Source organism: Streptopelia decaocto, assembly GCF_964273445.1.
Source record: "Streptopelia decaocto genome assembly, chromosome: 3".
NCBI classification, from domain to species: Eukaryota; Metazoa; Chordata; class Aves; order Columbiformes; family Columbidae; genus Streptopelia; species Streptopelia decaocto.
This window is the reverse complement of record NC_138656.1, coordinates 65,247,539-65,273,523: the sequence shown is the minus strand read 5'-3', so window position 1 is coordinate 65,273,523 and position 25,985 is coordinate 65,247,539. Positions and strand designations below refer to the sequence as shown.

The 25,985-nt window shown below is 42.1% G+C and overlaps 1 protein-coding gene across 2 annotated transcripts in view; it reads left to right on the top strand.

Moving 5' to 3' along the window:
- Positions 1–25,985, top strand: part of RSPO3 (R-spondin 3) — a 64,320-nt gene that overhangs the window by 29,819 nt on the left and 8,516 nt on the right. For both annotated transcript variants that reach the window (XM_082047180.1, XM_082047181.1), the window contains 3 exons: positions 7,880–8,071; positions 9,531–9,677; positions 12,047–12,244. In XM_082047180.1, the coding sequence (XP_081903306.1) occupies positions 7,880–8,071; positions 9,531–9,677; positions 12,047–12,244 (537 nt within the window). The remainder of the gene's footprint in view (positions 1–7,879; positions 8,072–9,530; positions 9,678–12,046; positions 12,245–25,985) is intronic.

Genomic DNA, 25,985 nt, shown 5'->3' with positions numbered 1-25,985 from the left:
TTAGACTGATTTTTCCTGTTTGCTCCTTTTGCGGCTACCTCTCCTTTCGAGGTCACCTCAGATTCCCGTAGGTCCAGGGGAGGCTGGAGAGAGAGTCCACATTCCTCAGCTATCACTGCTAGTTCAGTTGCACCCCAGAAAACTCATGGCTAATCCAATGTAGCAATTGCTGTGTACAGGTCTACCTTCCCTACAGAGCCCAGCTGATGCCCCATCATGACACATCAAGTCCCTTACCTCCCTACGGATGATTTATGGCCAAGCTATCAAGCAGAGCTTAGCTTGCAAGCTTGAGCTCAGGTTTCTTGGCCCAGCCTGGCAATCTATTTAGCAGAGATAATACAAAATAATCAAACCTATGTTTACTTGCTCTGATAGTGCTGTCTCACCACTCCTGGGTTTTCTCCTTGGTCAGCACTGCATGTTGCCTACACACTGGTTCAGTGTTTTTGCCCCACCATTGTGCATTCAGCTCCTAATGCATTTCCACACAGAGCAACACCGTCCAAGAAAGAGTCTGAGGAAATACATTGTGGTTTGCAAATTGAATTCCTTAATGACTTTCTCATTAGAAGAGCTCACTGCCAAACGCTGTTTGTGTTTGCCTAAAAGACGGTCTGCATGATTGAAAGTAGTTCTGCGTTACATGAAGTATTGTTCTCAGGCCACTGCCACAGACACTAGGCGAGAGAGAGAGAAAGGAACACCAGTGAATGCAGGGAGCAATCAAGTGACATAAGAACCCATGGGATGTGCCCTCCAGTCTCCACCACCACAAGGGCTAATGGCCACACGGGTGCTGCGTGGTGGGTAAAGCTGAGGTAGGGCTTGGGTGTCGCGACATGGGGCAGCCCACCAGGGAGGCTGAATTCCAGAGCAACTCTGCTGTGAAAATATTTCCTGTGAGAACATGCAAGCCCGAGAAACCAGGATTAACAGCAGCTCTCTAGGAGAGATGGATTTCATTTGTCTAGCACATTCATTTCAAGACTGAGTCTCTAAATGGATGTCTTGTCATTGAAGATTGACGATGAGGCAGTGCACCTTAGCTGCAACAAATGGGTGAAGAATATTCTTCTACCCCAAGCTTTCCCTCTGGCTGTCAAAACATATGCCTACCTGGATTCCTCCTGTATTTTCTTATTCTGCTTTTTTCATCCCATACATTTTTATATATATACATAAATATATAGATATAAAGTACAACTGGGAGAAAAAATTCATTCCAAAGGTTTTAGAACTTATTTCCTGCATGCCGTGAAAATCTCCTATCGTCTTGTCATTGAAAGTTCAGATTCAAATTCAGCTACTTGTCCCTAACTTTCTATTTTTAACAAAGAGACCACAACTCATTGTTTCCAGAGCAGGGATTTGGAAAATATCCTGAGAAAGAAAAATCCCCAGTGATTTCATTTGCTAATGAGGCTTAAAACTAATATCTGTACAAACAGCTTGCACAAAAAAATCTCCAAGCCAAAAAGGGCTTAAAGCCAGGCAGGGGAAGAGAATAGTTCAAGATTAACTTAGTGTCTTCTCTGATCTCTGGTATTTAGGTTTTATAAAAAGAAAGAGGAAGGGATGGATTTTGGACCTAGAACTAGCTATGAGCCTACACATATGTACTTTGTATCTGATGAATCAGCAGGCCTGGCTGATGCTTGTCTAAGAGATGGGGAAGAGCTTGTCTGTGGGTCTCTGTGCTCCCACCATTTTCTTTGCCCATTGCTGTGCTGTATTTTCCATCCTTGAGAGTCTTGGATTTCACTGTGCTCAGTGAATATTTGAATACAAGAGAGTAGACTGCTCGATGGCTGGTAGGGTCATCTCTAATGGCAGACACTGCTCCTAACAGCCCGTGCATAGAATACCTCATCCTCACAGAAGTCAGTTCTGAGGGTTTTGGAGAATTTTTTATGTTTAATTTTATTTGTCTTTATAATGGAGCAGGTTGCACCAAAGACCAAGTGGTTACAAGCAAGAACATTTCTTGGACCTATTTGCAATGCTAAAGCCCAGACCTCCTGATCTTGCAGCCAGTACCTAACACACGAGTACACAGCACCCGCCCCTCTGCCAAGAGACTGGACCTCTCTCTACCCCATTTACCATCTCTAAAGCCTGTGGCTAACAGGAGTGGTCCATGCTCTCCTAGTGCTTTTTCACCTGTAGACTTCAGAGTATTTATTGAAGTGGATATACTTTACTTACCCATTTCTACTTTGATCTAAATATAGAAACTTGAAGTAATGCTTATATCAGGTGTTCCATGGCTGGATTTCACCAGAGAGGGTTTCTGTTCCCAGCTTCTTGTGGCACATCACTTAAATTCTGAGCTCACCGTGTCTGATATGGGGAAAAAAGGGTAAATCTTCTGGTTGCTTCCTTGTGGTTATACTGTGCAGTTGCTGGAGCGCTTGAGATCTGCAGGCACTAACACCTTGCTGCAACAAGAGAAGAACAGTAAGGGCCAATTGCGTACCCAGCAGTGTTAAGTTCCTTCCCTGTGGCAGATGAATGTTTCAGAGTCTGAGTTTGCCCTGTTTCCTTCTGAAATCCCTTCAAACTCCCTTGGCTTCCACAGCAGGGGAGGGACTGGCCCCAACATTGGCAGGGATCAGGCAAGCACCTGGATCTGAACCAGGGAGGGAGGAGGCAGAAACGTAAAGAGAACGAGATCTTTGGCTGGAGCTTGTAGACAACTTATTTCAAACATGCTATTTCATTTTGTAGACACAAATATTTTCCCTCCACCATTTATTTTCTCCCAGGCTCAATGTCAAAGCCCAGTGCTGGGCTTTCAAACAGTACCAATTTCTGGAGCACTCGGCTGTCCCTACTTTGCTTCTTGCCTGAGCCAGAATAAGGGTCTGCCCAGCATTCAGAGCAAGCAGATGAGAGACAGCTTCATTAAACAGTTACGGCACTCAAAGAAATGCCAGGCACAATAGGAGACAATAAAAAAATGATCCTTTTAACAGCTTTTAAGAGAAAAAAAGTATTTCTTGATTTAAAATGTCAATTCTGACTTTTCAAGGAGACTTTTGCTTTATGCATTTCCAAGAACCAGAGGTTGTTTTGCTTCATACATTGAGTTATAACATGGCAGGAAGTCAACCTTTAAATAGAGCTTGACTTACATATTTTAACTTATTTCTTGCTCCATAATACTAACACTATGATTATCCATTTGGAACCACAGACTTTATTTTTTGCCAGTTTTGGTGGCAGTGGTGGTGGTTTTTTGTTTTTTGGTTTTTGTATGAGGTGTATGCATGAAAAGAGGTAGAAACCTTGAAAATTACTAGGAGTACCTTTTATCTTATACTTAATATTTCTGGAGTTCAAGGGGAGATGGAAATTTGCCATGTAATGGATATTAGCTATAGAGAATTATCATCTTTCAGTAATAAAGTATTGTCTGTCTCAAGGACTTACACACACAGCTTGACCTCAGAGGAGTTGCACATAATGTTTTCTCTGTCAAGAGAATCTATTCATAATGACATGTCACAGGTGCTCACACATAATATGTTTCCCGTCAAAAGTGATCATCCATATTTTATATGGATGCTTTGATGACAAGTATTTTGTACTTCAGCTGCTTTTTTCCCTCTGTCAGACTTAATGAAGGAAAGTCAGATAGTTTTAAAACAATGCCAGCTTCAGGTCACGTTACTGTGTCTGCCTTTGAAAGTAGCTTCATATAAGAGCCACAAGACAGTGGAGAGACAGACAAGGGCATTTTCATTTACTTAACTTTAAAAAGAAAGTAATTTTTTCCGGCTCTTAATTTAAAAATCAATATACTCTGCATCTTTGGAGTCTTCTCAAAAAAATATGTTATGCTTATTGAGCACTCAGTATTTTGGGAGTCTAGTAAAAGTAAGTTGAAACCTGATTTCGGGCTGCAGCTTCTCATTATGCATAATGTCCTTTATTCTAATAGTAGTGGTGTGTCCTGGTTTGCCACCTGGTTTACACTTTTCTCCAGGTTGTTCTACAAAGTGAGTACCTCATGGGCACTGAAAAAGAAACCAGAAGGCTGAGGGGAGGCTTAATTGCTGTCTACAATTACCTGAAAGGAGGTTGTAGCATGGAGGGTGTTGGTCTCTTCTCCCAAGTAACAAGTGATAGGATGAGCGGAAATGGCCTCAAGTTGCACCAGGGGAGGTTTAGATTCAATATTAGGAAACATTTCTTCACCAAATGGTTGTCAATCATTGGAACAGGCTGCCCATGAAAGTGGTTGAGTCATCATCCCTGGAGGTGTCTAAAAAATATATAGATGATGTTCTAAGGGGATATGATTTAGTGGTGATGTTGGGTTAATGGCTGGACTCAATGTTCTTGAGGGTCTTTTCCAACCAACATGATTCTGTGATTCTGTGAAATTGTTTGTCTGCAGCAGGGCCAAAGTTTGCTCTTCTCCTACATGTTCAGCCATACTGAGGGAAACAACCCTCATTCTTCATTCTATTAATGAAAGAAGAAAAGTGAACTTGAACTCCCTTTGAGGTTTCTCAGATTGCAGGACTGGTCATTGAAACCTCAGAGCATATAGGAGTGCTTTTCCCATTCACGGGCCATGTCTTTTCTGCCAAAACTGTAAGTGTACAAAGCACAGATGTATTCTTGAACTTGGGAAGAATATAAGGCTGTTGTCAGAGGACGTAGGGAGGCAACTAGGAAAGCTAAGGCTTCCTTAGAATTAAACCTTGCGAGAGGGGTCAAAGACAACAGAAAGAGCTTCTTCAAATACAAGGCAGATAAAACTAACACTAGAGGCAATGTAGGCCCACAGATGAATGAGGTGGGTGCCCTGGTGACAGAAGATACAGAGAAGGCAGAGATACTGAATGCCTTCTTTGTCTCTGTCTACTCTGCTGGAGGCTGTCCTGGAGAGCCTCGTACCGCTGAGGCCCCAGAGGAAGTCAGGAAAATGGAGGAGTTTGCCTTGGTTGATGAGGACTGGGTTAGGGACCAATTAAGCAATCTGGACATTCATAAATCCATGGGTCTGAATGGGATGCACCCGTGGGTACTGAGGAAGCTGGCTGAAATCATTGCTAGGCCACTCTCCATCATCTTTGCTAAGTTGTGGGAAACGGGAGAGGTGCCTGAGGACTGGAAGAAAGCAAGTGTCACTCCAGTCTTCAAAAAGGGCAAGAAGGAGGACCCAGGTAACTATAGACTGATCAGCCTCACCTCCATTCCTGGAAAGGTGATGGAACAACTTATCCTTGGTGCCATCCCAAGGCATATCAAGGATAAGAGGGTCATTAGGGCCAGTCAACATGGCTTAACCAAAGGGAAGTGATGCTTATCCAACCTCATAGCCTTTTATGAGGACATAACCAGTGGATGTGGTCTACCTTGATTTCAGTAAAGCATTTGACACAATCTCCCACAGCATCCTCACAGCTAAACTGAGGAAGTGTGGACTGGATGATGGGGTAGTGATGTGGACTGGGAACTGGCTGAAGGAAAGAAGCCAGAGAGTTGTGGTCGATAGGCTAGAGTCTAGTTGGAGGCCTGTATCTAGTGGAGTCCCTCAAGGGGTCAGTACTGGGACCAGTACTATTCAATATATTCATCAATTACTTGGATGAGGGAATAGAGTGCACTGTCAACAAATTTGCTGATGACAGCAAACTGGGAGGAGTGGCTGACACACCAGAAGGCTGTGCTGCCATCCAGCGAGACCTGGACAGGCCGGAGAGTTGGGCAGGGAAAAAATTAATGTAGAGTCTTGCATCTGGGCAGGAACAGCCCCAGGTTCCAGTATAAGTTGGGGAACAACCTGTTAGAGAGCAGTGTAGGTGAAAGGGACCTGGGGGTCCTTGTGGAAAGCAGGATGACCATGAGCCAGCACTGCGCCCTTATGGCCAGGAAGGCCAATGGCATCCTGGGGTGTATTAGAAGGGGGGCGGTTAGTAGGTCGAGAGAAGTTCTCCTTCCCCTCTACTTTGCCCTGGTGAGACCACATCTGGAATATTGTGTCTAGTTCTGGGCCCCTCAGTTCAAGAAGGACAGCAAACTGCTTGAGAGAGTCCAGTGCAGAGCCACAAAGATGATTAAGGGAGTGGGACATCTCCCTTATGAGGAAAGGCTGAGGGAGCTGGGTCTCTTTAGCTTGGAGATAAGGAGACTGAGTGGTGACCTTATTCATGTTTATAAATATGTGAAGAGTGAGTGTCACGAGGATGGAGCCAGGCTCTTCTCGGTGACAATCAGTGATAGGACAAGAGGCAATGGGTGCAAACTGGAACATAGGAGATGTCCACTTAAATATGAGAAGAAACTTCTTTATGGTGAGGGTGACAGAGCATTGGAAAAGCTTGTAGAGTCTCCTTCTCTGGAGACATTCAAAACCCGCCTGGACACATTCCTGTGCAACCTCATCTAGGTGTTCCTGCTTCGGCAGGGGGATTGGACTAGATGATCTTTCAAGGTCCATTCCAATCCCTAACATTCTGTGATTCTGTGATTTCCTGCCACCAGGCAAACTCCCCTGAGCTGGCAAAAAGTGGTGGCTTTCAACCTGTAAGCCATGGATTCATATGGGCTTCCAGTCTGCCTCCAAGGGATTCACAGAAGGGAGTTGACAAAAGCAAGTTCATTGTGTACAGAAGCTATTTAGCAGTGTCTGCAAATAAAAATAAAATAAAAACACTAAAATAGGCATTCGAAGTATGACACATACATATTTGTAAAATTATCACTGGCCTGAGGAGAAGGCAGAACAGGAAGACAATAGTATTTACAAATAGGATTTACAAATGTAAACAAGGACTAGATTTCTCTTACGTATGAAATATAACCAGATGTCTCAGGTTGAGAGATGAAAGTTTGCACTTGGAAAAAATGTCTGTGTTTTTCATACAAGAGACCAAAAAAGACAGGACAGGGGGTCTGAAGCTGTTTGATGCTTAGTCATTTTTCAGATCCAACTCCTATTTAAGAATGTAACCAAGAAGGAATTAAAAGTAGGTTAGAACTTCTAAAGTACAGGAAGATGCAAAACATTATTCTGTGCCACTAAGAAGTATGACACTGATTAACATCTGTTGCTGAAAAGAGAGTCTGCAGTAGCATCCTCTTTTCTGCTATGCTCAAGCTCCCAAATAAGAACTGAATACTTTTAAACAGTGAGTGTAATAAGTTTTCCTTTCCTTGTCTGAAGAATTAGAACAATTCAATTGAAAGGCAAATATAATCCTACCTATGCTCCATACTGGGTCTGCAGAAGGGTAAATGCCACAGTTAAGTCTGAACATCAGGTTGTAATTGTTAGAGATTAAAAACATGCCAGAAGAACATTCCAGGGAAAGAAGGAGGGTGAGAAGGATGGCTCTCCTGTGTCTTTTTATTAAGGTAAATTAGCATCAGATCTTACAAGGGCATATTCCTGCACAGCAGAACTCAATCAAATGGCATTTAGTCAATGAAGGAAATTATACACTTAGTTGTTTTTTAATCATCCAGCTAGGAAAAGCAAAGATAATAAACATGTATTTATCTGCTGAGCCAAGTGCATACAAGGCAGAAAAGCCACTGAAAATAACTAAAAGAAAAATAACAGTTCTCTAGGATACTGCTGTTGCATAGAATCTATTTAAAATATAATTTGCTGCTAGCTATTTCTGCAAGATGTGAGCACATCAGCCGATCTTCGCATTTTTATGCAGATTAAATAATGGTTGAAATGAAATGTCAGGTAATAAGAGACACAAGAAAAAATTATCCAGTTTTTAAGAGCTGTCCGAGAGGATGTCCACCCTTCCAAGTACAGAGGAACCATTATTTCCTGGTTTTGTCTAATACCTTGTTCTCTCACCCCTCCCTTTTTTTTTTTTTTTTTTAATGCTTTTCTTCTCAGTGCATCCTAATGTGAGCCAAGGTTGCCAAGGAGGGTGTGCTACATGTTCGGACTACAACGGATGCCTGTCATGTAAGCCCAGGCTATTTTTTGTTCTGGAGAGGATTGGCATGAAACAGATCGGAGTATGTCTTTCCTCGTGTCCAAGTGGATACTATGGGACACGGTACCCCGACATTAATAAGTGTGCAAGTAAGTGCTGGGGGAAGTGGATGGATTTGTTTTTTCTCTCTTGAATGCTGTCTCCCCTTAGGAGTCAAGTCAACAGAAAAGCAGACGGGACAGGCTGTGTCTTTATTTGTTCAGTTCTTTTATAACACTGCAAGAAGTTAAAGTGAAAAGCCATGAAATGGCCTAAAGCTCTGTAGGAATTACCTGTCTAGGCCCCAGGCAATGGTCTCTTCCAAACCCCCATCCAAAATGGAAGCGCTGGTGGGCACAAGGTGCTGCCCTCCAGCAGCGAGAGGGAGCGGTGGCAGCTCCAAAGACTGAGGGGCTGAAGGACACTGGATGTCAGAGGCTGGAGTCCTTTAACCCACTGCCTTTACCCACCTGTCCCCTGAGACAGGCCACTCTTTGGAGATGCAGCTTGCCCTGGCCTCTTTATGGCTTGTCTCACACCCAGTGTAGTCCGCTACATGCCCGCAGCAGCTGGCTGGGATTCAGCTGGCTAGGTTTCAGCCTGATTTGGGGGAAATTACCCATTCATGTTGCTTCTGGGCTCGGAGACAGAGAACCCAACTCTATTTTTTAGCTTTCAGGCAACGTTTTGACCCTACTTTGTATTTTGAACGATAAATTAGCTGGAAAAGATCGCAATGTCCTCCCTACTCCTTTTTTTTTGGTGTTGAATTCATTGGTTTTAATCTCACAGGTGATATAAAAACGTAAGAGTGACGGCCAAGCAACTCTCCCGGTTTTCACCTGGTAATAAAAGTTATTTAATGAATGGACCCCAGAGTAAAGTCTTACAAAGTAACTTGACACTGTGAAGCATTTGCTCACTTTTTAGCAGTGTGTGGCCTTGCTTATCAGATATAAGCTATGTCACACATGAGTTTTTATGCATTTCTTTTAAAAATATCTGAGAACTGGGAAATATACCACTAATGCCAATTTGGGTAGTCATATAGAGAATACATGAAATGCTACAGAACATCTGATCGAACACCAGGGAGCCATTTAAAAAAAGAAAGAGATGTTGATGCAAAACAATCTCCAGCAGATTCTAAATTCTGGCATATTTTTATTTCTCCTGGATGAATGGAGATAAATAGTATAGAACTGGCCCAGTACCTGTGCCCTGTGGAGTTAATTAATACCTATGCTGTGTCTGTGTAGGGCAGAGGCAGTATATTGTCATTCTGCTGTGCTGTGTGCTCTGTCTTCAGTTTGCATAGGTCTGAAAGAAGACAAGCAGTGTAAGGCCGTCCAGCATTAGGCCATCCTTACTAAATCCTCACTCTTGCCAAGGTCACTTGTTGCTGGCCTTCCTGTGTGTATGGTCCATGAAGAAGAACTAAATATAATTGGCTTCCTTTGAAGATTTTTTTAACATTGCTAGAATTGTGTGATTCTGGTATATGTGAGAGAGCCTTTGGTGTTTCATGGCAAAGACAAATAATATTTTTGTTTACTGTTTGCATTTCAGAATGTAAAGCTGACTGTGATACCTGCTTCACCAGAAACTTCTGCACGAAGTGTAAAAGTGGGTTTTACTTATACAGTGGAAAGTGCCTTGAAAAGTGCCCTGATGGGCTGGAAGCCAACAATCACACAATGGAGTGCACTAGCATCAGTAAGTCTGGTCCCCCCGCATTCTGCGTGGTTTTCTCACAGGTGATGGGGAATCTAAGGAGGGCTAGAGTTGCAAGATCAGTTACCACACCAGGGTAATGCAACTTAAAATGGAAATAGTCTGCATCACAAGATGTATGCCCCAGCACAACACACTCAAGGCAGTTCCCAGGTTTGTCATTTCACAAAAGGCAAACACAGTTGTGCCCCACAAACACAGCCTTGACTCTAAGGACAATTCTGCCTCTGGAAATGTGGCCTGTTTCATCTCTCCTGTTTGCTCTGCCCTAAGGTAGAATGACATCCATCTCGTACTTGCTCTGTTACAGTGTTATGCAGCACCACTAACATCAAAGGTTCAAAAACCCTGAGCCAGACCCTATGTCTAGTTGAAAGATTAAAACACTAACTGCTTTGCTTTCACTCCCTTGTACTACTTGAGCCTTCAAAGCATGCGTGCATCAACTTTTTGAAGCTTACCTTCACAAAGGTGAAGGCTAGAAACTAAAACATAGGAAAAGGAAAAATAAAAAACAAACCCAAACCTCCAAAACGGCATATGCTCATAATCACCTGACTCCAGAAACTGAGGATTAAAATAAGGCACCAAATAGTGTGGCACTGTCACTGAAGGACCAAGATTGGCTACACTGGTCCAGTGATTCACCAGCTGCAGAGACCTGCTTTTGTATCTCTCCAGCCTCTGACTCACAAGCTCCGATTATTCACACTAGGCAATTTTCGATGTCACCACACCTAACTGTCTCCTCCATCCCTTTGCCACTCCTCTGGCTGAACACAGAATGAGCGATATATTTGCCTCTGAGCTGCTGCAGTTGGCATCCCCTGGCATGGGCATGCCAAACCTGTGGCAAGGTTCAGCTTAATTTAGTAGGCTGGCAGTGAATTGTGGTGGCTGAGGGCTGCAAAATGCAGTGGGAGTGGTAACCTCTCCAGCCACCAGCAACCAGGGAGCCCTTAGGCACAGTCTGGACATGATGGAAATCTCCTTCCCCACAGGCTCACGCACATAGCTCTCCCTGGCATCACGTGTTTTGGAGTGAAAGTGGTGCAGGAATAAAAATAGTGTACAGTAGTTTGGCATTTTCCTTCTCAACTATATATTAGTTCAGGTGGTAGTGATAGTTTTTACAGTTTTATTTTCAAGCAAAGACTTTCATCTCTGAAATAAATTCAAGGGATCATTTTTGTTTCTTTATGGCTGTTTCCAAGTGTTGTAGATGTAGCTGCTTTAACAATGAGTCAGTCTCAACTAGGAAAAGCCATTTAAAGCTACAGAGAAAAAACAGAACCTTTTTGTGCACGTGAAGGACAATTATTTTAACAGGAGAGGTCCAGTGTAATATGAAAAACAAAATTACTCACATAAAAATTGACTGGAGGAGGAGTCAGAGATTGCCTGAGGTCAATTATAGTTTTAGGTTTTAAAAAATTTGGAAGTAAATTCTGGAGCTGGAAAAATGTTGACTTACAAAGTCCTCCTTATAGAGGGGCTGGAAGTCTTAGCAGTGGTTTATAGTCTTAAGCACACATATTTACATAAAGTAAATATAAATGTTTGCTATCTTTTATCAAGAGAAGGCTACTGAGAAGATGACACAAAAGGACAGTTATTAATAGCATGTTGTTAAGCTTCCAGGATTTCTCCCATTTTTGTATACACTACTAGGACAAGTATCCAGCTGCACACCTTTTGAGTTCCCAATAGTATGGGATAGAAACTGTAACCCACGTTTTTCTGAAAAGCTTGCATCCTCCTTGACCCAATTATCCTCTGCTTTGCCTGTTTACAGCTTGTATGTGCTACAGATGATGGCTCTTCCACTATTTAAACTGAATACTAAGCAGCAGGTCACCAAAGACAGTGGATTCTGAATGCAATGCTTTTTGATACCAGTTGGTCCTTTATAACTCTATTGATTTCCAAATTCAATACCTTTGAGGCCAACTGCAGCCACCTGACCCAATGATTTCACTCTCACTTAAGCATGACCAAAGTTTAATTCCACTGAACCTATAAGGATATATACTGCCACAAAACCAAAGTAATCTCAGAACAAACCCTGGTAACTGATTTCATTGAAACCAATTGTATTGTTGTTGTCATCCTGTTTTGGACGTGGAATTACAAAACAGCGAGTGCAAAATGGTAACCGACATAATTATTTGACACTATTTTATGCAGCATATCCTCAGCAGCCAAATTTCTCTCAATTCACTGCTGCAGATTCTGATTTATTATTCAATTTTGCCACCTTCTGGCTGATGCAGAATAAAAGGAATGTACCATATGCATTGTATGTACAAAAATATATTGGCCAGGCTCAGCTTGTCCTATGTTTATTGCAGTGCACTGTGAAGCTAGTGAGTGGAGTCCATGGAGCCCGTGCACAAAGAAAGGAAAAACATGTGGTTTCAAAAGAGGAAATGAAGTAAGGGTCAGAGAGATCGTACAACATCCGTCAGCAAGGGGCAATCCTTGCCCAGCTACAAGCGAGAGCAGAAAATGTATTGTACAAAGAAAGAGATGTCAGAAGGAAGGAAAAGGTACCATGTTATCATCATCATAATATGAGATTGGTATTGTGCTTGTTTTAATAATTCACATCTGAATTCCCAGGCCTCAGTTGCAGACTTCACCAAAGATCCTGTTGATGTGGTGTTCTTTGGGCTGGAGAGAACTGTGCCTTTGCCTGGAGTAAATAAAGTCCTAATGCTGCTCAAAAGATGTGCTCTGTGTGATCTAGAGAGGACAGGGTGGGCTGGATGGGAAAGCACATTCTCAGTTTGCTGAAATTGCTGCCAAGATGAGGGGTTGCATGTGAAGTTCAGGACAAAAAGATCCATCATAAAACATGTCATGGTGAGAGTTGTTTGTTGGCTATCAGGCAGCCAAGCTTCATGCTTCAACCACAGGATTCCTCTAAACCAATTCCTATTTCATGCTTCCCTACAGGTAAGACCATAACTCTTGCAATTACAGCGCTGTGGCCTCTCTCCCACACTGAACTCTTTCTGCTAGGTCTGGCTGAACAACATGGCCTGATCCTGCCATCTGCATCTGGCTCACAGAGACCCAGCATGGGAGAAAGACCACAATGCTGCATGGCAGATACGGGAAACTCCACTTGGTTTTGCCCAATAAGCAAGAATGGCAGCAGAACCTCCCTTCCATGAGAGACAGCTTGTTGGACTTATTCCTCATCATGGCACCTAGTGAATGATGTCCCACATGTTAAGAGCGGGAGATGCTTAAGAAATCTATGAAATAACAATTTATACAAATTCCATCCAATAGAGATTGTTGTTCCATTTGTTCCCTTTTCTCTCCTTTTTGAAGCAGGGAAGTTACTTGCTCTGTCCCCGGTGCAGTTACTCTGGTTGGCACAGGAGTGTTGTTGGAATATTTCCCTTTGCCCATCCCTCTAATTTTCCCTGTCTTTCCCATTTCCTCATCACTTCTGTTTACCCCTTCACCCCAACCCAAAAGGAGGACTAGATCTACTGATTTATGGGAACCTATAGGGTAGATGTCACCCACCTGAGGTTGGTTCAGCCTCTTGTGTCACGCAGTGTCTTGAAGAGGTAGAGGGAGCAGCCAAGGCAAGTTATTTATGGATTTTCCTGTGCTTAGGCTTTATGTCCAAAATGTCCATGCTTGCTTCTGCCTCTGCACAGTGATACAACTTGAAACACAGCCTCTCATTAGCCCACTGTAGCAGGGGGAAAGAGTCCTTTTTTTTTTTCCTACCAAAGATTATTTTGCCAGAGCTGAAAATACAGGGCTGAACGGTAATTTCAGAACTGTGAAACTGTTTTTTTGAGGTGATAATGATGTTGTGTATTTCATTCTGGTAATTTGGCAATCCCTTCAGATTGGACATTTCTCTTTGAGAAATGCCTGCTGTTCCTGTGTAGTAAGTACTTGAGAAGAAACTACTCACGTATTTTACTGTTGATTACTATTTTATGGGATCTGAGCCAAACCATACTTGAAAAATGCTGTCCACCACAAGAATTCCTTCACAGTCATGAATCTTTTTATTTCTTTTTCTTTTTTTTTTTTTGCAATGTGCATAAATATGTTTTGTTTTGATTTTTTTTGAGCAAGTCACAGACTATATTCTAGCCTGTTTTACACTCAGTAGACAATTCCTTCAAAACCAATGCAGGCAGATGAAATCTGTGTTCTATTTCTACCTGTGCCCTTCGGATTTGTATGTCTATGTCTGAGGGATGATTTTTTAATGTTCTGAAATCCACTGCTACATACTCCTCTCTAACAGTACCCACAAAAGTCTGTCCCATTAACTTCCATACATCTTCACAAGGAGATTAATTTTTTTAAAAATATTTTTTACTAAAACGGAGGAAATTCACACATAAAACATTCAGTTAAAATAGCTTTAAGAGATGGATTATAGTGAGAAGCCAGAAAAAATGAGAAATAGCTACAAATTTTCCTCTGTTCCTACTAGAATGGGTAAATGTAGCTTTCCAACTTAATCTCCAGGCAACTTATCTTCCCTACTGCCACTGTCACTATTACACAGAGAGAAACCTCTCTTCCCCTTTGAACAACAGAGTAATTGCACAAGAAATCAAGCCAGGCTCTGTTCTTATGGCTAGCTGTATCCAGTCAGTGAGTGCAGAAGGAGATAACAACAAAAGCACTTTGGGAAAGGGAATGGAGAGTAAGTATGTTTGAAATATTGAAAACACTCTTGTGTATTGTACAGCTCCCTATTACCACTCAGGCATTGCTTTGGAGTTTAACTTTCACGGGTTCTGCTTTTGACATTTAGTGACAGACCCAGCAGTTTCTTTGTGGCCACAAAGAGAGATTTAGCCCAGTCAGCCTCTGCCTTTTCCACGCTGAATAGATGGCTGCGGCCAAGGCGAGGGCAAAGACCACATGATGACGGAGTGTGCTCATCACAGATGCCTCAGTGACTTTGCTTGCGATGCCGAGATCAGAAGCAGGATGTTAGTCAGTAAGTTGCTGCTGTCGCACAGAAGCAAGGATATGTTTCTGGAACGTTTACATGGAACAAGATAAAACGGATGAAGAGGCTTTTTTTTTTTTGTTTCCATCTACTAGTGTATCATTAAAGCTGGTGAGATCTATTGCAACTGTTTTTTTTTTCCCTTGCTGGCTATAAAATGAAGTTTTACTGGGAGAAGGTGCTAGTGTTTTCAGGATTAATTCAAACAAATGGGAATAATGAGGTTACAAATAGCCCGACTAGCCTAAAAGCTTCTTCTAACTCATTTTAGCACTACATTAGTTGATCCCAGTGTGTTCTGATGTGGCAACTCCCATATGATTCACACACAGACTCCTTTTATAATTTAGTCCCATCCAAACCTCACTGTAATTTATTTCATAATTCTCCTCTTTTAATCCCATGATGGTGAGTTCTTCTTAGTTTGCACAACTATATGATTTTAAGTTCCAGTTTCTACTTTCTCTCCCTCGCACTTTTTGTTTTGTTCCGCTAGTGCAGTGCACTGTTACTCTTAGCTTCCCACACTTAACATCTTCTTAGCTCCTGCCTTTCATTGACAGGCAGACTTTGAGAGCCATGTGTTTCCTGTGGCCATGTCCACAAATGGCAAATAGATGTACTGGAAAAGCATAACTTCCAGAGCTCTTCAAACACTGCTAATTATCCATCCATGTTATTTCTTTGCCTATATAAATGTGCTTTGGTCAAACACAAGTCCCTTTGGACTGCTGTCTGCAAATGTGTGAGACTGACTTTTATTGACCAAAAGACAAACATCAGAATTACACGCAAAGGTATTTGGGGGGAAGGAATTGCATGTTTTCATGCATGAGTAATTCTGCCAAAAGAGAACATTCACCATATGACTTTCTGTTGAGTCCCAACTAAATCCCCCAGAGAGCAGACACTTTTGCGTGCTTTCAGAGAATACATTCTGATCAGTTTGAAGAGACTGAAAACACTCACCAAAAGACTAAGTGCATAGTTATGAACCAGGAAGACATCTTAGAAAGCTGGGTATTATGCACACCAATAGACAAGCTACATTGGCTACATAGTAACATTGTTGTAAACAAATAAATAATACATTTCAATTGTTGTTTGTTCATATATTGATTCATTTGCATGCTGATGGCATTTAGATGTTCAAAAGAGAGAAGCAATGTCAATTGTGTCCAGTTCTGTGCAAACACAGACCCAATACAGTTCCTGTTCCTGAGAGTCAAAAATTCAATCATTAGGCATTAAGAAATGGTGGGATGAATGTAGAATAGCATATTTCTTTTTCACTGTGGACTGTAGGAATTGGCACCTTGTGGACTTGGAAAGCACGATACTGTTATGAAAGGAAGAGGAGCCATTTTAGTAAAAATTCACAAGACTGCAACCCACTGGAGGCATGGTAGCTTGTCGGTTTTTAGTGTAAAGTGAGAATAAGAGAGATGAGGGGCTGAATTCTAGATGCAGGTTGATAAACAGAAGGGAACCAAGAAAACAGGGTTTGTTGATCAGCATAATGAGGAAGTGTATATATATTTTGGGAAACAAGTAAAAATAAATGCTTCTATCTTGCACTGCATACATGTGAATATAAAAATCCAGGTTTGTTTTGAATAGCTTAGAGATTTGAGACTTAGGTAATTTCTGTTGTTTCTTTGAACTAGTTCCTCCATCCTTTATTGCTATATGTCTGCATAATGCTTCAAACACATTCATCAGATTGTGTCTGAAAATGTCTTCAGCTGGCTATGATGTGAGGAGGGAATCCTATCAGGCATCCATCAGATTCCCAAAACCACCACTCAGCTAAAAATCCCAAGCCATTCATCAAGAATTAACTTTAGCTGAAAACAATGTAATTTGATACTAACAAACTTAAAATATTAGGCAATAAACTAATTTCAGTCACTTAAATGAAACTCTTTGAGTTACCCACCCTAATGTACACACTCTGATGCCATAGGGATCCATGTTACAACAGAGCATAGAGGACTCTGTAGTCTAAACTAAGTCACCCCTTTAGTACCTTTAGTATTCCTCACAAAGAAAAGTTTTCACAGTTGATCTCCGGTTGAGGTGCACTAATTTCATTAGAAATCAGTTAAGCTGTGCCAGGCAAAACAGTGAAAGAAAAAGAAAGCCCCTACTAAAATAAGATAAAAGATGCAAGATATCCCAGTCACAGCTCATACCAAAAGCCACATCCTCTCTTCCTTATGTGTAACTCATTGGCATTTAAAAAAAGAAGGCTGAAGCATGTGAGCCAGGGAGACATCTCAGTTCACAGATAGCTCATATAACTGTGAGAGATGGGGTGTCCTGTGTGAAGATCACTACTGTGGTTGTGGTTAATGACCTTACTCCATTACAGGTCACAGGACTTCTGAGGCCTCAAAATGAACACGAAGCTAATTACTGCATCCCTGTGTTTACATACTGCATACACCAATGGGTCATAACTCCGGTCTTTGCAAGCCTGAGTTACTATAATTGAGGAGTCTGTCTTGTGAAGAGTTTGGTTGTTTATTTTCTGTTTGTTGCTGCCAAGAGGACCTCTCATTTCCTTTCCTTGCAGGGGTTTTGACTCTTTAACTTTAACATATTTCCAGACTTCAAGGGTAAGGCTGTTGAGACCAGGAATCCGCGAGTTACAACGCCAAGCGAAATGGCATCCAGGAGATACCTTGAGCAAGGCAGGGCACTGACAGCACAGGGTTGCCCACTGCCATGGGCCAGCAGAGAGATCAGGGTGAGAAGAGTTAAGTGGGAAAAAACGGGACCAGTATGAGTCAGAGAGATGTGTGAATCCAAAATAGCTAATAGTAGAGGATATAGTGGGTCTACAACTGAAGGGCTGAAATGGGTGGATAAAGCCATTTTTAAACTTTCTTGATAGCATTTCCAAAATTTAATCACAGGCAGTTTTAACGTCTCATTAGGTTTCTAACTGCAAACTGAGACCTTAAAATCTGAACTAATTAATAGTAATATTGCATTTTGCCACAGTATGTTTATTTTGATTGTGTTAGAGCAAACATTAAATTCTCTTCTTACCTCCCAGTTCGGACAGAAATGTATGAACCGCACAAGCAGGTAATACATACCTGCTGTGTGCCTCTGCACATATGGTACCACACATGTAGGCACCCACTGTGTACATGTGTACTGTGCCAAGGTTGTATTCTCTGAATAGAATGCATCTTGATGAACAGCCAGGCTGTAAATGGCTGTGGCTATACACCAACTTGTCAGGCCCTCAGGTATCAAAACTGGTTTTAGCCTTGCAAGGTGTTGGGCTAATGCTGTCTCTGTGCTCCTCAGGAGACAGAATCATAGAATCATTTAGTTCTCCTCTTCCGCTGCCAGCTCCTCTCTTGCCACCTCCCATCTCCTGCCTGTCCTGGGGGACCTGGGAACAGAGGGGAGGTCACTCAACTGCCCTGAGGTCCTCTGGAGTGTGCTATAAAAAATGTGCTGGACACACTGCTGGTAAACACCATCGACCTCATATTAACAGGAATGGTGTCAAAGCTGAGAAAGAAGCATGTAGTCAATTGCTCCCGTAAGGGAAGTGAATCAGAAAAAAAACAAAACAAAAAACACAAAACAACAAAACTCATTGCATTCTTCTTTTAAAATGTGACTGATGTGAGAGTTGTTCTCCTCAGATCACTAGACCAAATAAGGAATAGGAATCAGCTCTTTTTCTCTTTCTGATCTTCCCTTCTGGTGCCTCCCTGTGCTCCAGAACTGGCTGGCTGGCTATCTTTTACATGCCTGAGCTCTGTAGGAAAAACAGGAGGGAATACAAACTTCCCACAAACCCATCTTCCACCTCCTTCCAAAGTGCCCATCAGCTCCAAATTTCCATCACCTGCCTGACATCTTACATCTTGAATAAAAACGTTTGGGACTGAGAGGAGCAGCTCCAGCTTTAGAAGGTGAAATCCAGAGCTACGTCTATACTGCTAAAGAAAAACAAGCGAAGGTCCACTCCTTGGCCAGAAGGCCAGGGGCCACGTTCTGCCTTGCAGCCAAACTAGCTGGTGCTATTCCCTCCCCTGGGGAAGAGAGATGGCTATTGCAGGTCAGAGTCCTAAAAAGCACTATCAGTGATGCTGTGCAGATTGGCAGGGGCGTGCCTGGTCTCCAGCCTTTTTCCCTGGTACAAATGTACTTTATTTATCCAGGGCACCTTCACCTTGAAGTGACTTCACATTGTTGAGTTTCAAGGAGAGGCAAACAGGAAACTGTGGCTATTCTCTCCTCTCAGCGCAGGGCAGAGACCATGGACAATACAAAAGAGCTGAGTATCGTCCTCCCTTACTCCACATCACTTCCTTGTCCTGTCAGCACACCCCCACTTATCTTTCTCTCCACATATGCCTTTCTATTGCTTCTCTTAGTTGATGCTTCCAAAGTCCTTGCCCTAACTTCTAGTGCTTTAAGGAGCTCTTTCTGAAGGAGGGACATGTTCGTCACAGCTGGAAGAGGAAAGGAACCTCTTCCAGGCTGTGTGCCAAAGGAGATACCTTGACAACTTCTATCTCTTGACTCTTCAGAAGAGCACAGCAAGCTGTTCTCTCACTTTGGGGTAATATTACCTCGGAGTAAAGTCAAAGGGAAGTGGCTGCTGACAGCAGGGCTCTCTGAGCCATCGCCACCTAGAGATCTAAACCCCTCACCTTTTGGCCTGTGAGTCCTGGAAAGAAGAACAAATGCAAGAGGGAAGTTTGCTTGTACATCTAGCAAATTTAGTCCAAGAATGCAAAACATTTTGGGTATGTGAGCTGCAGAGTAAATCAGGCAATGAATGTTTCAAGCCTAATGGTGACACATGCAGCACTGTTTAATCAGCTAAATCCTGGGCTGTGGAACACTTCCATGTATAGCAATGCTGTTATAACTCTGCCAGTCATGGACAGCAAGGGCACTCATTCACTATTGTATTATAGCTGCTCTTCTTTTAAATGACCTGATCCAACACCCACTGAAATCCCATTGACTTCAGGGTGCTTTGGATCTAGCCATAAAGAAGGGATTTTCAGCATTCCTTTGTAACAAAGTGAAAACAAAGGAGCACTTTTTGGCTGCTGTTTCTCCTGATCTTACTGGATATTTGTCTGCTCTTTCCCACCCAGGCAGCTCTGTTTTCTTTTCTCCACCCAAGTGTCCACATCTCCAGTTTCATCGTCTCTTCTCAGCTCTCCCTGCCAGCTCTAACACCTGATGTAGCTTTTGGTCTGCTCAGGCTGCCACCTCCCAGCTCTCTTCTAACCTCAGAGCTTTGAAAAAGAAAACACGTACTGACATAGCTTTCCTTTACAAAGGTCCAAAGGATCTTCAGAGTGTTCCCAATCAGATGATAACATCCAATGTTATTATGAGAGATTGCAAAGATCAGGAGAGAGGTTGTGGGAATCTCCATCATGGAAGATTTTTAAGGAGGTTAGACAAACATCCATCAGAGACAGTCTAAGTATAGTAGTTTAGCTTCATAGCCTAGTAAGGGACTACATAATGCTCTGATAAGCATTTCTAAAACTGCTACAAAATTTCCCATTTTTTTTTCTTGCCTCTTGCCTCAAGTAAGACTTTCACAGAGACACAGCATAATGCACATTTACAGACCACAAATACAAGTATTTCTGCCCATTGACATCAGCATAGGGCCTCCTGCTGTCTTTACCAAGCTCAGACTTGGATTTGGGCCTGAGTCAAGGAGCTGAAATCAATTTTCCTTTCATTTTGTCCAGTTTAGTCATTCGCATTGCTGAGGGATCTGTTCTTGTTCCTCTTTGCATCAGCTTTGAGTCATTGTTATAGAAAGTGTATAGGGTTGGATTTTCTTACAAAAAATTCATTGAACTTGTTACACCAATTCACCAGAGATATGAGCTAACACCTCTCTGCCAACGAAACTATGTATATTTTAAGAGCAGATGAAGATGTGGCCCATGAGTGCCATATTGATGTATCCCTACGTCTAAAAAGAAATGAGCTCGTTTTAAGGGCTGATGCAAATGAACATTATTTTTCAGGAATTTTCGTTGAAGCAATTTTGCAGGGGCAAGAAATTAAATGGCAAGGGAAAAAATCATTTAAGGATGCAGTGGCCATGCAAAACTGAGAACAAGTATTTCCTACATTTTCTATTTTTAGTCCCTTAAAATCCAAAATGGTAGCAAAAGAATTAACCAGTGGCCCATGAGTGAAATATATACAGGTGATAGAATTAAATGATAAACTGTAGGGATTTTTCTATTTTTTTTTTGTTTACAATCAAAATGATCCAGTAATGAAATTTTTCAATTCTAATCTGATCCCTCCCAATATCTACGGCAAACAGTAGCCCCAGTATAAAGATTTACAGCTACAGTTATGTCTCTGCTTTGTTCTTAAGCATGTATTTACTTCTGCCCATTTGCTTTCTGAACTTCTCTCTCTCATTTGTCATCTGAAGAACTACGTTTAAAAGGAAAACAGGCTTCAGACATGAAACACAGCTACATTCCTGAAACATGAGATGAACAACCTTTAATTCACGCAACCTTTCATTTACAGTAATGTTTAATGGATGGGCCAGTTTCGTTATGGACAATGCCTCTCCCTGTCATTAGCCTGCAGAAAGGTCTAAAACTCTTAAGTATTTAAAGCAACACTGTTTCAGGGTCCGCAATCTTTTCTTCCTTCCCTCCCCCGCTCCCCACCACCCTTGCTGACTGCCCTTATTCTAAGTGCATAATCTAAACACTGTGCTCTGCAAATTGCACTTATTGTTGGCTTTGAGATTCGAAGGACCCTTCTGAACACTTTTTATACAAATCCTAACAAGGTCAGAGTTGGAAAAATCTCAGCTGGTGGACTTGGATCCCATGAGCTAGTGACCATTTATAATTAATATTAATGAATGGCAAACGACAGATGTTTATTGCTTAAGTAGAAATGTGCGTTGCTAAACCAGAAGGATTTAGCTTAAATTCAGAGGAACTGACTTTATTTCTTGTATGGGCGTGGGTGGTAGGAGGGAATGCCAGTGGGTGATCCAGCCTCTGCTACCTTTAAGCATGAGCAACGAGACAATACTCTGTCAAGAAGGATCCTGAGCTCTCTATCTGATTGAAGCACGATGTTTGGTCCTTCAACACATTAACTGAAGTAAGGAGGAATCTCCCTGTCCACTTCAATGGATTTGATTTGCACCAGTAGTGGTTTTCATCTGTAGATCCCAAAGTACTTACCAAAATTAAGGAAATGTCATCTCCATTTTAGAGCCGTAGAACCTGAGGAAGTCATATGTAGACTGTATTATAAAGATAAAAACTTCATCACTGAGATGAAGGATCACATTCCCAGTCATAGTCTATTTTACATGGCTGTTTTTTTTTTTTCCCCAGTGGTCTTAAATCAAACTAAAGCTATGATGGATAAATCTCTTAAGTTTAAATGCAACACAGTGGAAAGTGCAATATGGAGATGGAAGAGTCTCTGTGAATTCCTCCAAATACTACAAGGAATATTCAGGCTTAAGGTTGATGGAACCTCTGTTTTCTAACTAAAAGCAACTCTTTTAGAGTACATAAAATAACTTCCTGGACATAGAGACAATCTTGAGTAACATTTTCAAAAGCACATGAACAATTTTAAGTACCTTCTTAGCGTTTATGGTTGAGGTTGGGGTAAGGGTCTATTTGCTCTGGATTCTTTGGACAAAGCATCCCGCTCCTTTTAGTATCTTACTAGAGTAAGTATGCACAAACCATCTGCTGTTTCCTTGCCCCAGAGATTTCTGTACTCCTGTATGACAGTCTATAAAGTGTTTCTGAGCATGTCATACCAGACCCTTGCAAAATATTATTGGTTTTACAGGATTGGTCTCAGATGTTATAGAAGCATGCCTAAAGAGTTGCAAGAAAAAGTTGTAGAAACTTCTGCTTCTCAGAGTTGTAGAAACAGTCAGTAGCTTCTCTTTTTGACTAACACGAAAGTTCTTGGAGCAGGCACGAAAGTGATTAGTTACTCAATTTTGAAGAAAAGCAAGAACATATTAACTGACTAGTGTACAGTGGGCTGCTTCATCTGGAGGCAGGAGGCAGCTGGAAAGAGAGATTGCTGGTCACCACAGTCTCAGCTTTAAGAGGCTAGAGAAAGTCCTGACTTCTTGCAATACATCATAGTACACAAAATATCACTCATTAACTTTATGAACTTTATGAACTTTTATGAACTTTAGCTTTGGGTTCCCTTGAACCCTTTTGCAGCCCTATAATTCAGCTCCTGTAACCAGATGGGCTGCGGACACACCCCACAGGCACACCTGGAAGTATCAGGCCTAGGATTGCCACCAATTTACCAGCACTGCTGTAGCACTTTGAAGACACCAGCCAAGCACCAAGCATAAAAATAAAACATGGCTACAGCAAGTTCTGCAGAACTGCCATTGTGTATGGTAGGAACAGTGCTAGACAGGACATAGCAGATTTCCTGGTGGGGTGGCTAAAGTCTTGCAGACTTCCCCTAGTGCTTGGTAGTGCCCTCTGCCATAAGATGCTGCTTCTCACCTCGGTGGGAGCTGCATCTCCTCTAACCTCTGGGCCATCCAACCTCATTCATATCCAATCTACATGGCATGGTGGTCAGTTTGTAGAGTATATTAAGTGAAGTGGATCCCGGTATGCACTGTCACATGGCATACTCATTCTTCACATTCCATTTCAAGATACTCATGAAGCTGGCTGTTCACTTCAGTGTGCAGAGCCTGTGTTACTACAAACGGCTCTAAATGCACAGTTCATTACCAGAGGGATTTAAAAAGAATAAACTCAACACATTCTTGGGGGGGAAAAAAAAAAAAGAAGACAACAAGACAGCCTGGATAAAATTTACATGGACAATTTCTATCTGTGATTCATTTTAAATTGAAGACTTACAAGAAATCCTAAAATACTTGCCTTCAAGTTTTTTTCATGCATGTCCTCCATGACCCTTACTTAGAAATCTTTTCAAAAATATTTTATAGGGCTGAATTTTCCAAAGGAAGGGAAAATACCAGATTATCAAAGTCACCGCATTTCACAGAAACTTAACTGATTTCAATGAAGCCCCAGTGGGAAGGAGGCAGGTTTTGAAACAGCTTTGCCTTTGTGTTGGGTTTCTGCCTAGTGTCCTTCCAGCTTGTCCTTTGGGTTGGCCCTTGGAAACCCACCTGGCAGGCTGACAACAACTTGAGAGTCTGAAAACCTGAGATCCCTTTGACAGCATCTTGGTCACCTGAGTTCCTTGAGTTTCCTAGGGCTAAGCCCTGAATCACTTCGGCATAAATTTCCTGAGCCTTTTTCAGAGGCAGCCCAAGAGTCTTGGTCATCCCAATCCCTTTCTCCACAAACAGCTCTCTACTTGGTGAACTGCCAGGTATACTCTGAGTAGGTGAGAAATACCCTTCAGAAACGTAGGGACATGGGCAAAGTGAAATGTCACGTCACCCTTTCTGAAAGGGGACCTTTGGAGTCCTTGAACTGTATGAAATTTAGAAACCTGACCTGCCATTTTGATCAGGATGAAAATGTATTCAGAAATATTAGCACTACCTAGAGAGGGGAAGATCAGTGTTTTGGCAAGCTGAAATAGTACACACACATTGGAGACACTAAACAGAAAGAAACAGTCTTTTTTCAACACCTTGTTTTTAAAAGTATCCTTGAAAGCAAAATCTCCCTTCATTTACACCAGAGACCAACCTTGTTGACCTCCATGTGTTTGAGCAAGTACAAGAGAGGGCAGAATTTGGCCTCTCATGAGTTTAAGTAATAGCACCCTGACTCTGGGCTGATGGGTTTGCTGAGTGGATCCGTCAGGGGCTGCCATTCGCCTACATGTTAGCTACTGCTAACTGGCTGATCCATCCGTCAGGCTGGCCTGGGTTACCTGTCGGACATGCACAGGCTCTTGTCTACTTGTCAGCGCAGGTGTCACCCTGGGCAGCAATGCAAACAAATCGTGCCTAGAGCTGAGGGGACAAGTGAACCGTGCAGAGTGGGGCCAGAGGTGTATCCTGTTGACTCCTCGTCTTCCTTCACCCTCCTGGCAGATCAGGAAACTTAAGGAGATTTAAGGAGGGGGCTCCAGGGGGAGTGTATAGCTGCACCCATACCAGCAAAGGAAAAGGCGGAAGATGCCCAGGTTCCCTGGCTCTGGTGTCTGGTACTGAGGCAGAACTGCTGTCCTGGCCCATGTGTTAGTGCCAGTACTCGCAAATCCCCTCTGGGATCCATAGTCAGTCATTGGTATAGCCCAGCTCCAAGGTGTAGTCGTTTAGGGAAAAAATGCATTCTTACAGATGCATCCAAATATTTGGGTTGTATGAATATCTTCTGAACTGTCAGGTTACATTAATGCAATTGGTTTAAGTAAAGCCAAGGAAAATGGCTTCTCTCACTTATCCCTCACTTCAGAACACTTGGAGTACAAATCTGAGTATTAAAGAAACAAGTATCTTTGGGTGTTTTCTCCTTTTTACTATTGTACTAGAAAGAGTTCAAATGTCTGCTGAGGCACTAGCATCTGTCTCTTATCATGTATAACTTTTCTTGATTATTTCTAGAGAGGCAGACTAAACATGCGGCTCTGACATAATGCAGCATCACATTTTTATTTCTGGTTTGCTCAAAATTCTGCACCAGCTGAACTAAGTCTCTAAAAAGGACTATATGTATTACCTCAGTCCAGGCTAATAGGAGGGCTTGGGTTATTGGTGCCTAAAAGGAAAACAAACTATTACAGATTTCTGCCAATATTCTGGCATTCTAACAACAGGGTAAGGTTTTTTGGTACCAAGGTTTTTTGTAACTTCATCTAGGTGTTCCTGCTCCGGCAGGGGGATTGGACTAGATGATCTTTGGAGGTCCCTTCCAATCCCTAATAGTCTGTGATTCAATCACTGCTATCATCGATCTTTGTATTGGCATCTGATACCATTAGTCTTAAAAGAGGTTTGTATCGTAGATTTGGACATTTATCTACCTTTTAGCAACTCTTAGAAGAGTTGTAAAAATTAAATCCCATTCAGAAGCCATTGTTAAAAATCTCAAAGCAAGCTTGGTGACAAAACGCCACTTTCCTAAATACCAGCATGGTGTATGTCACTACCCGTCCTAAACAATATGGAGTGGTTTTCTGCTCTGTTAAATAGTCATTACTTTCCTGTCTTTGGAAGCTGTGTTCAAAGCTTATAAGCTGTGGGATCTTATAAGATGAAAACTGTTATGTAATTATAAAATTAC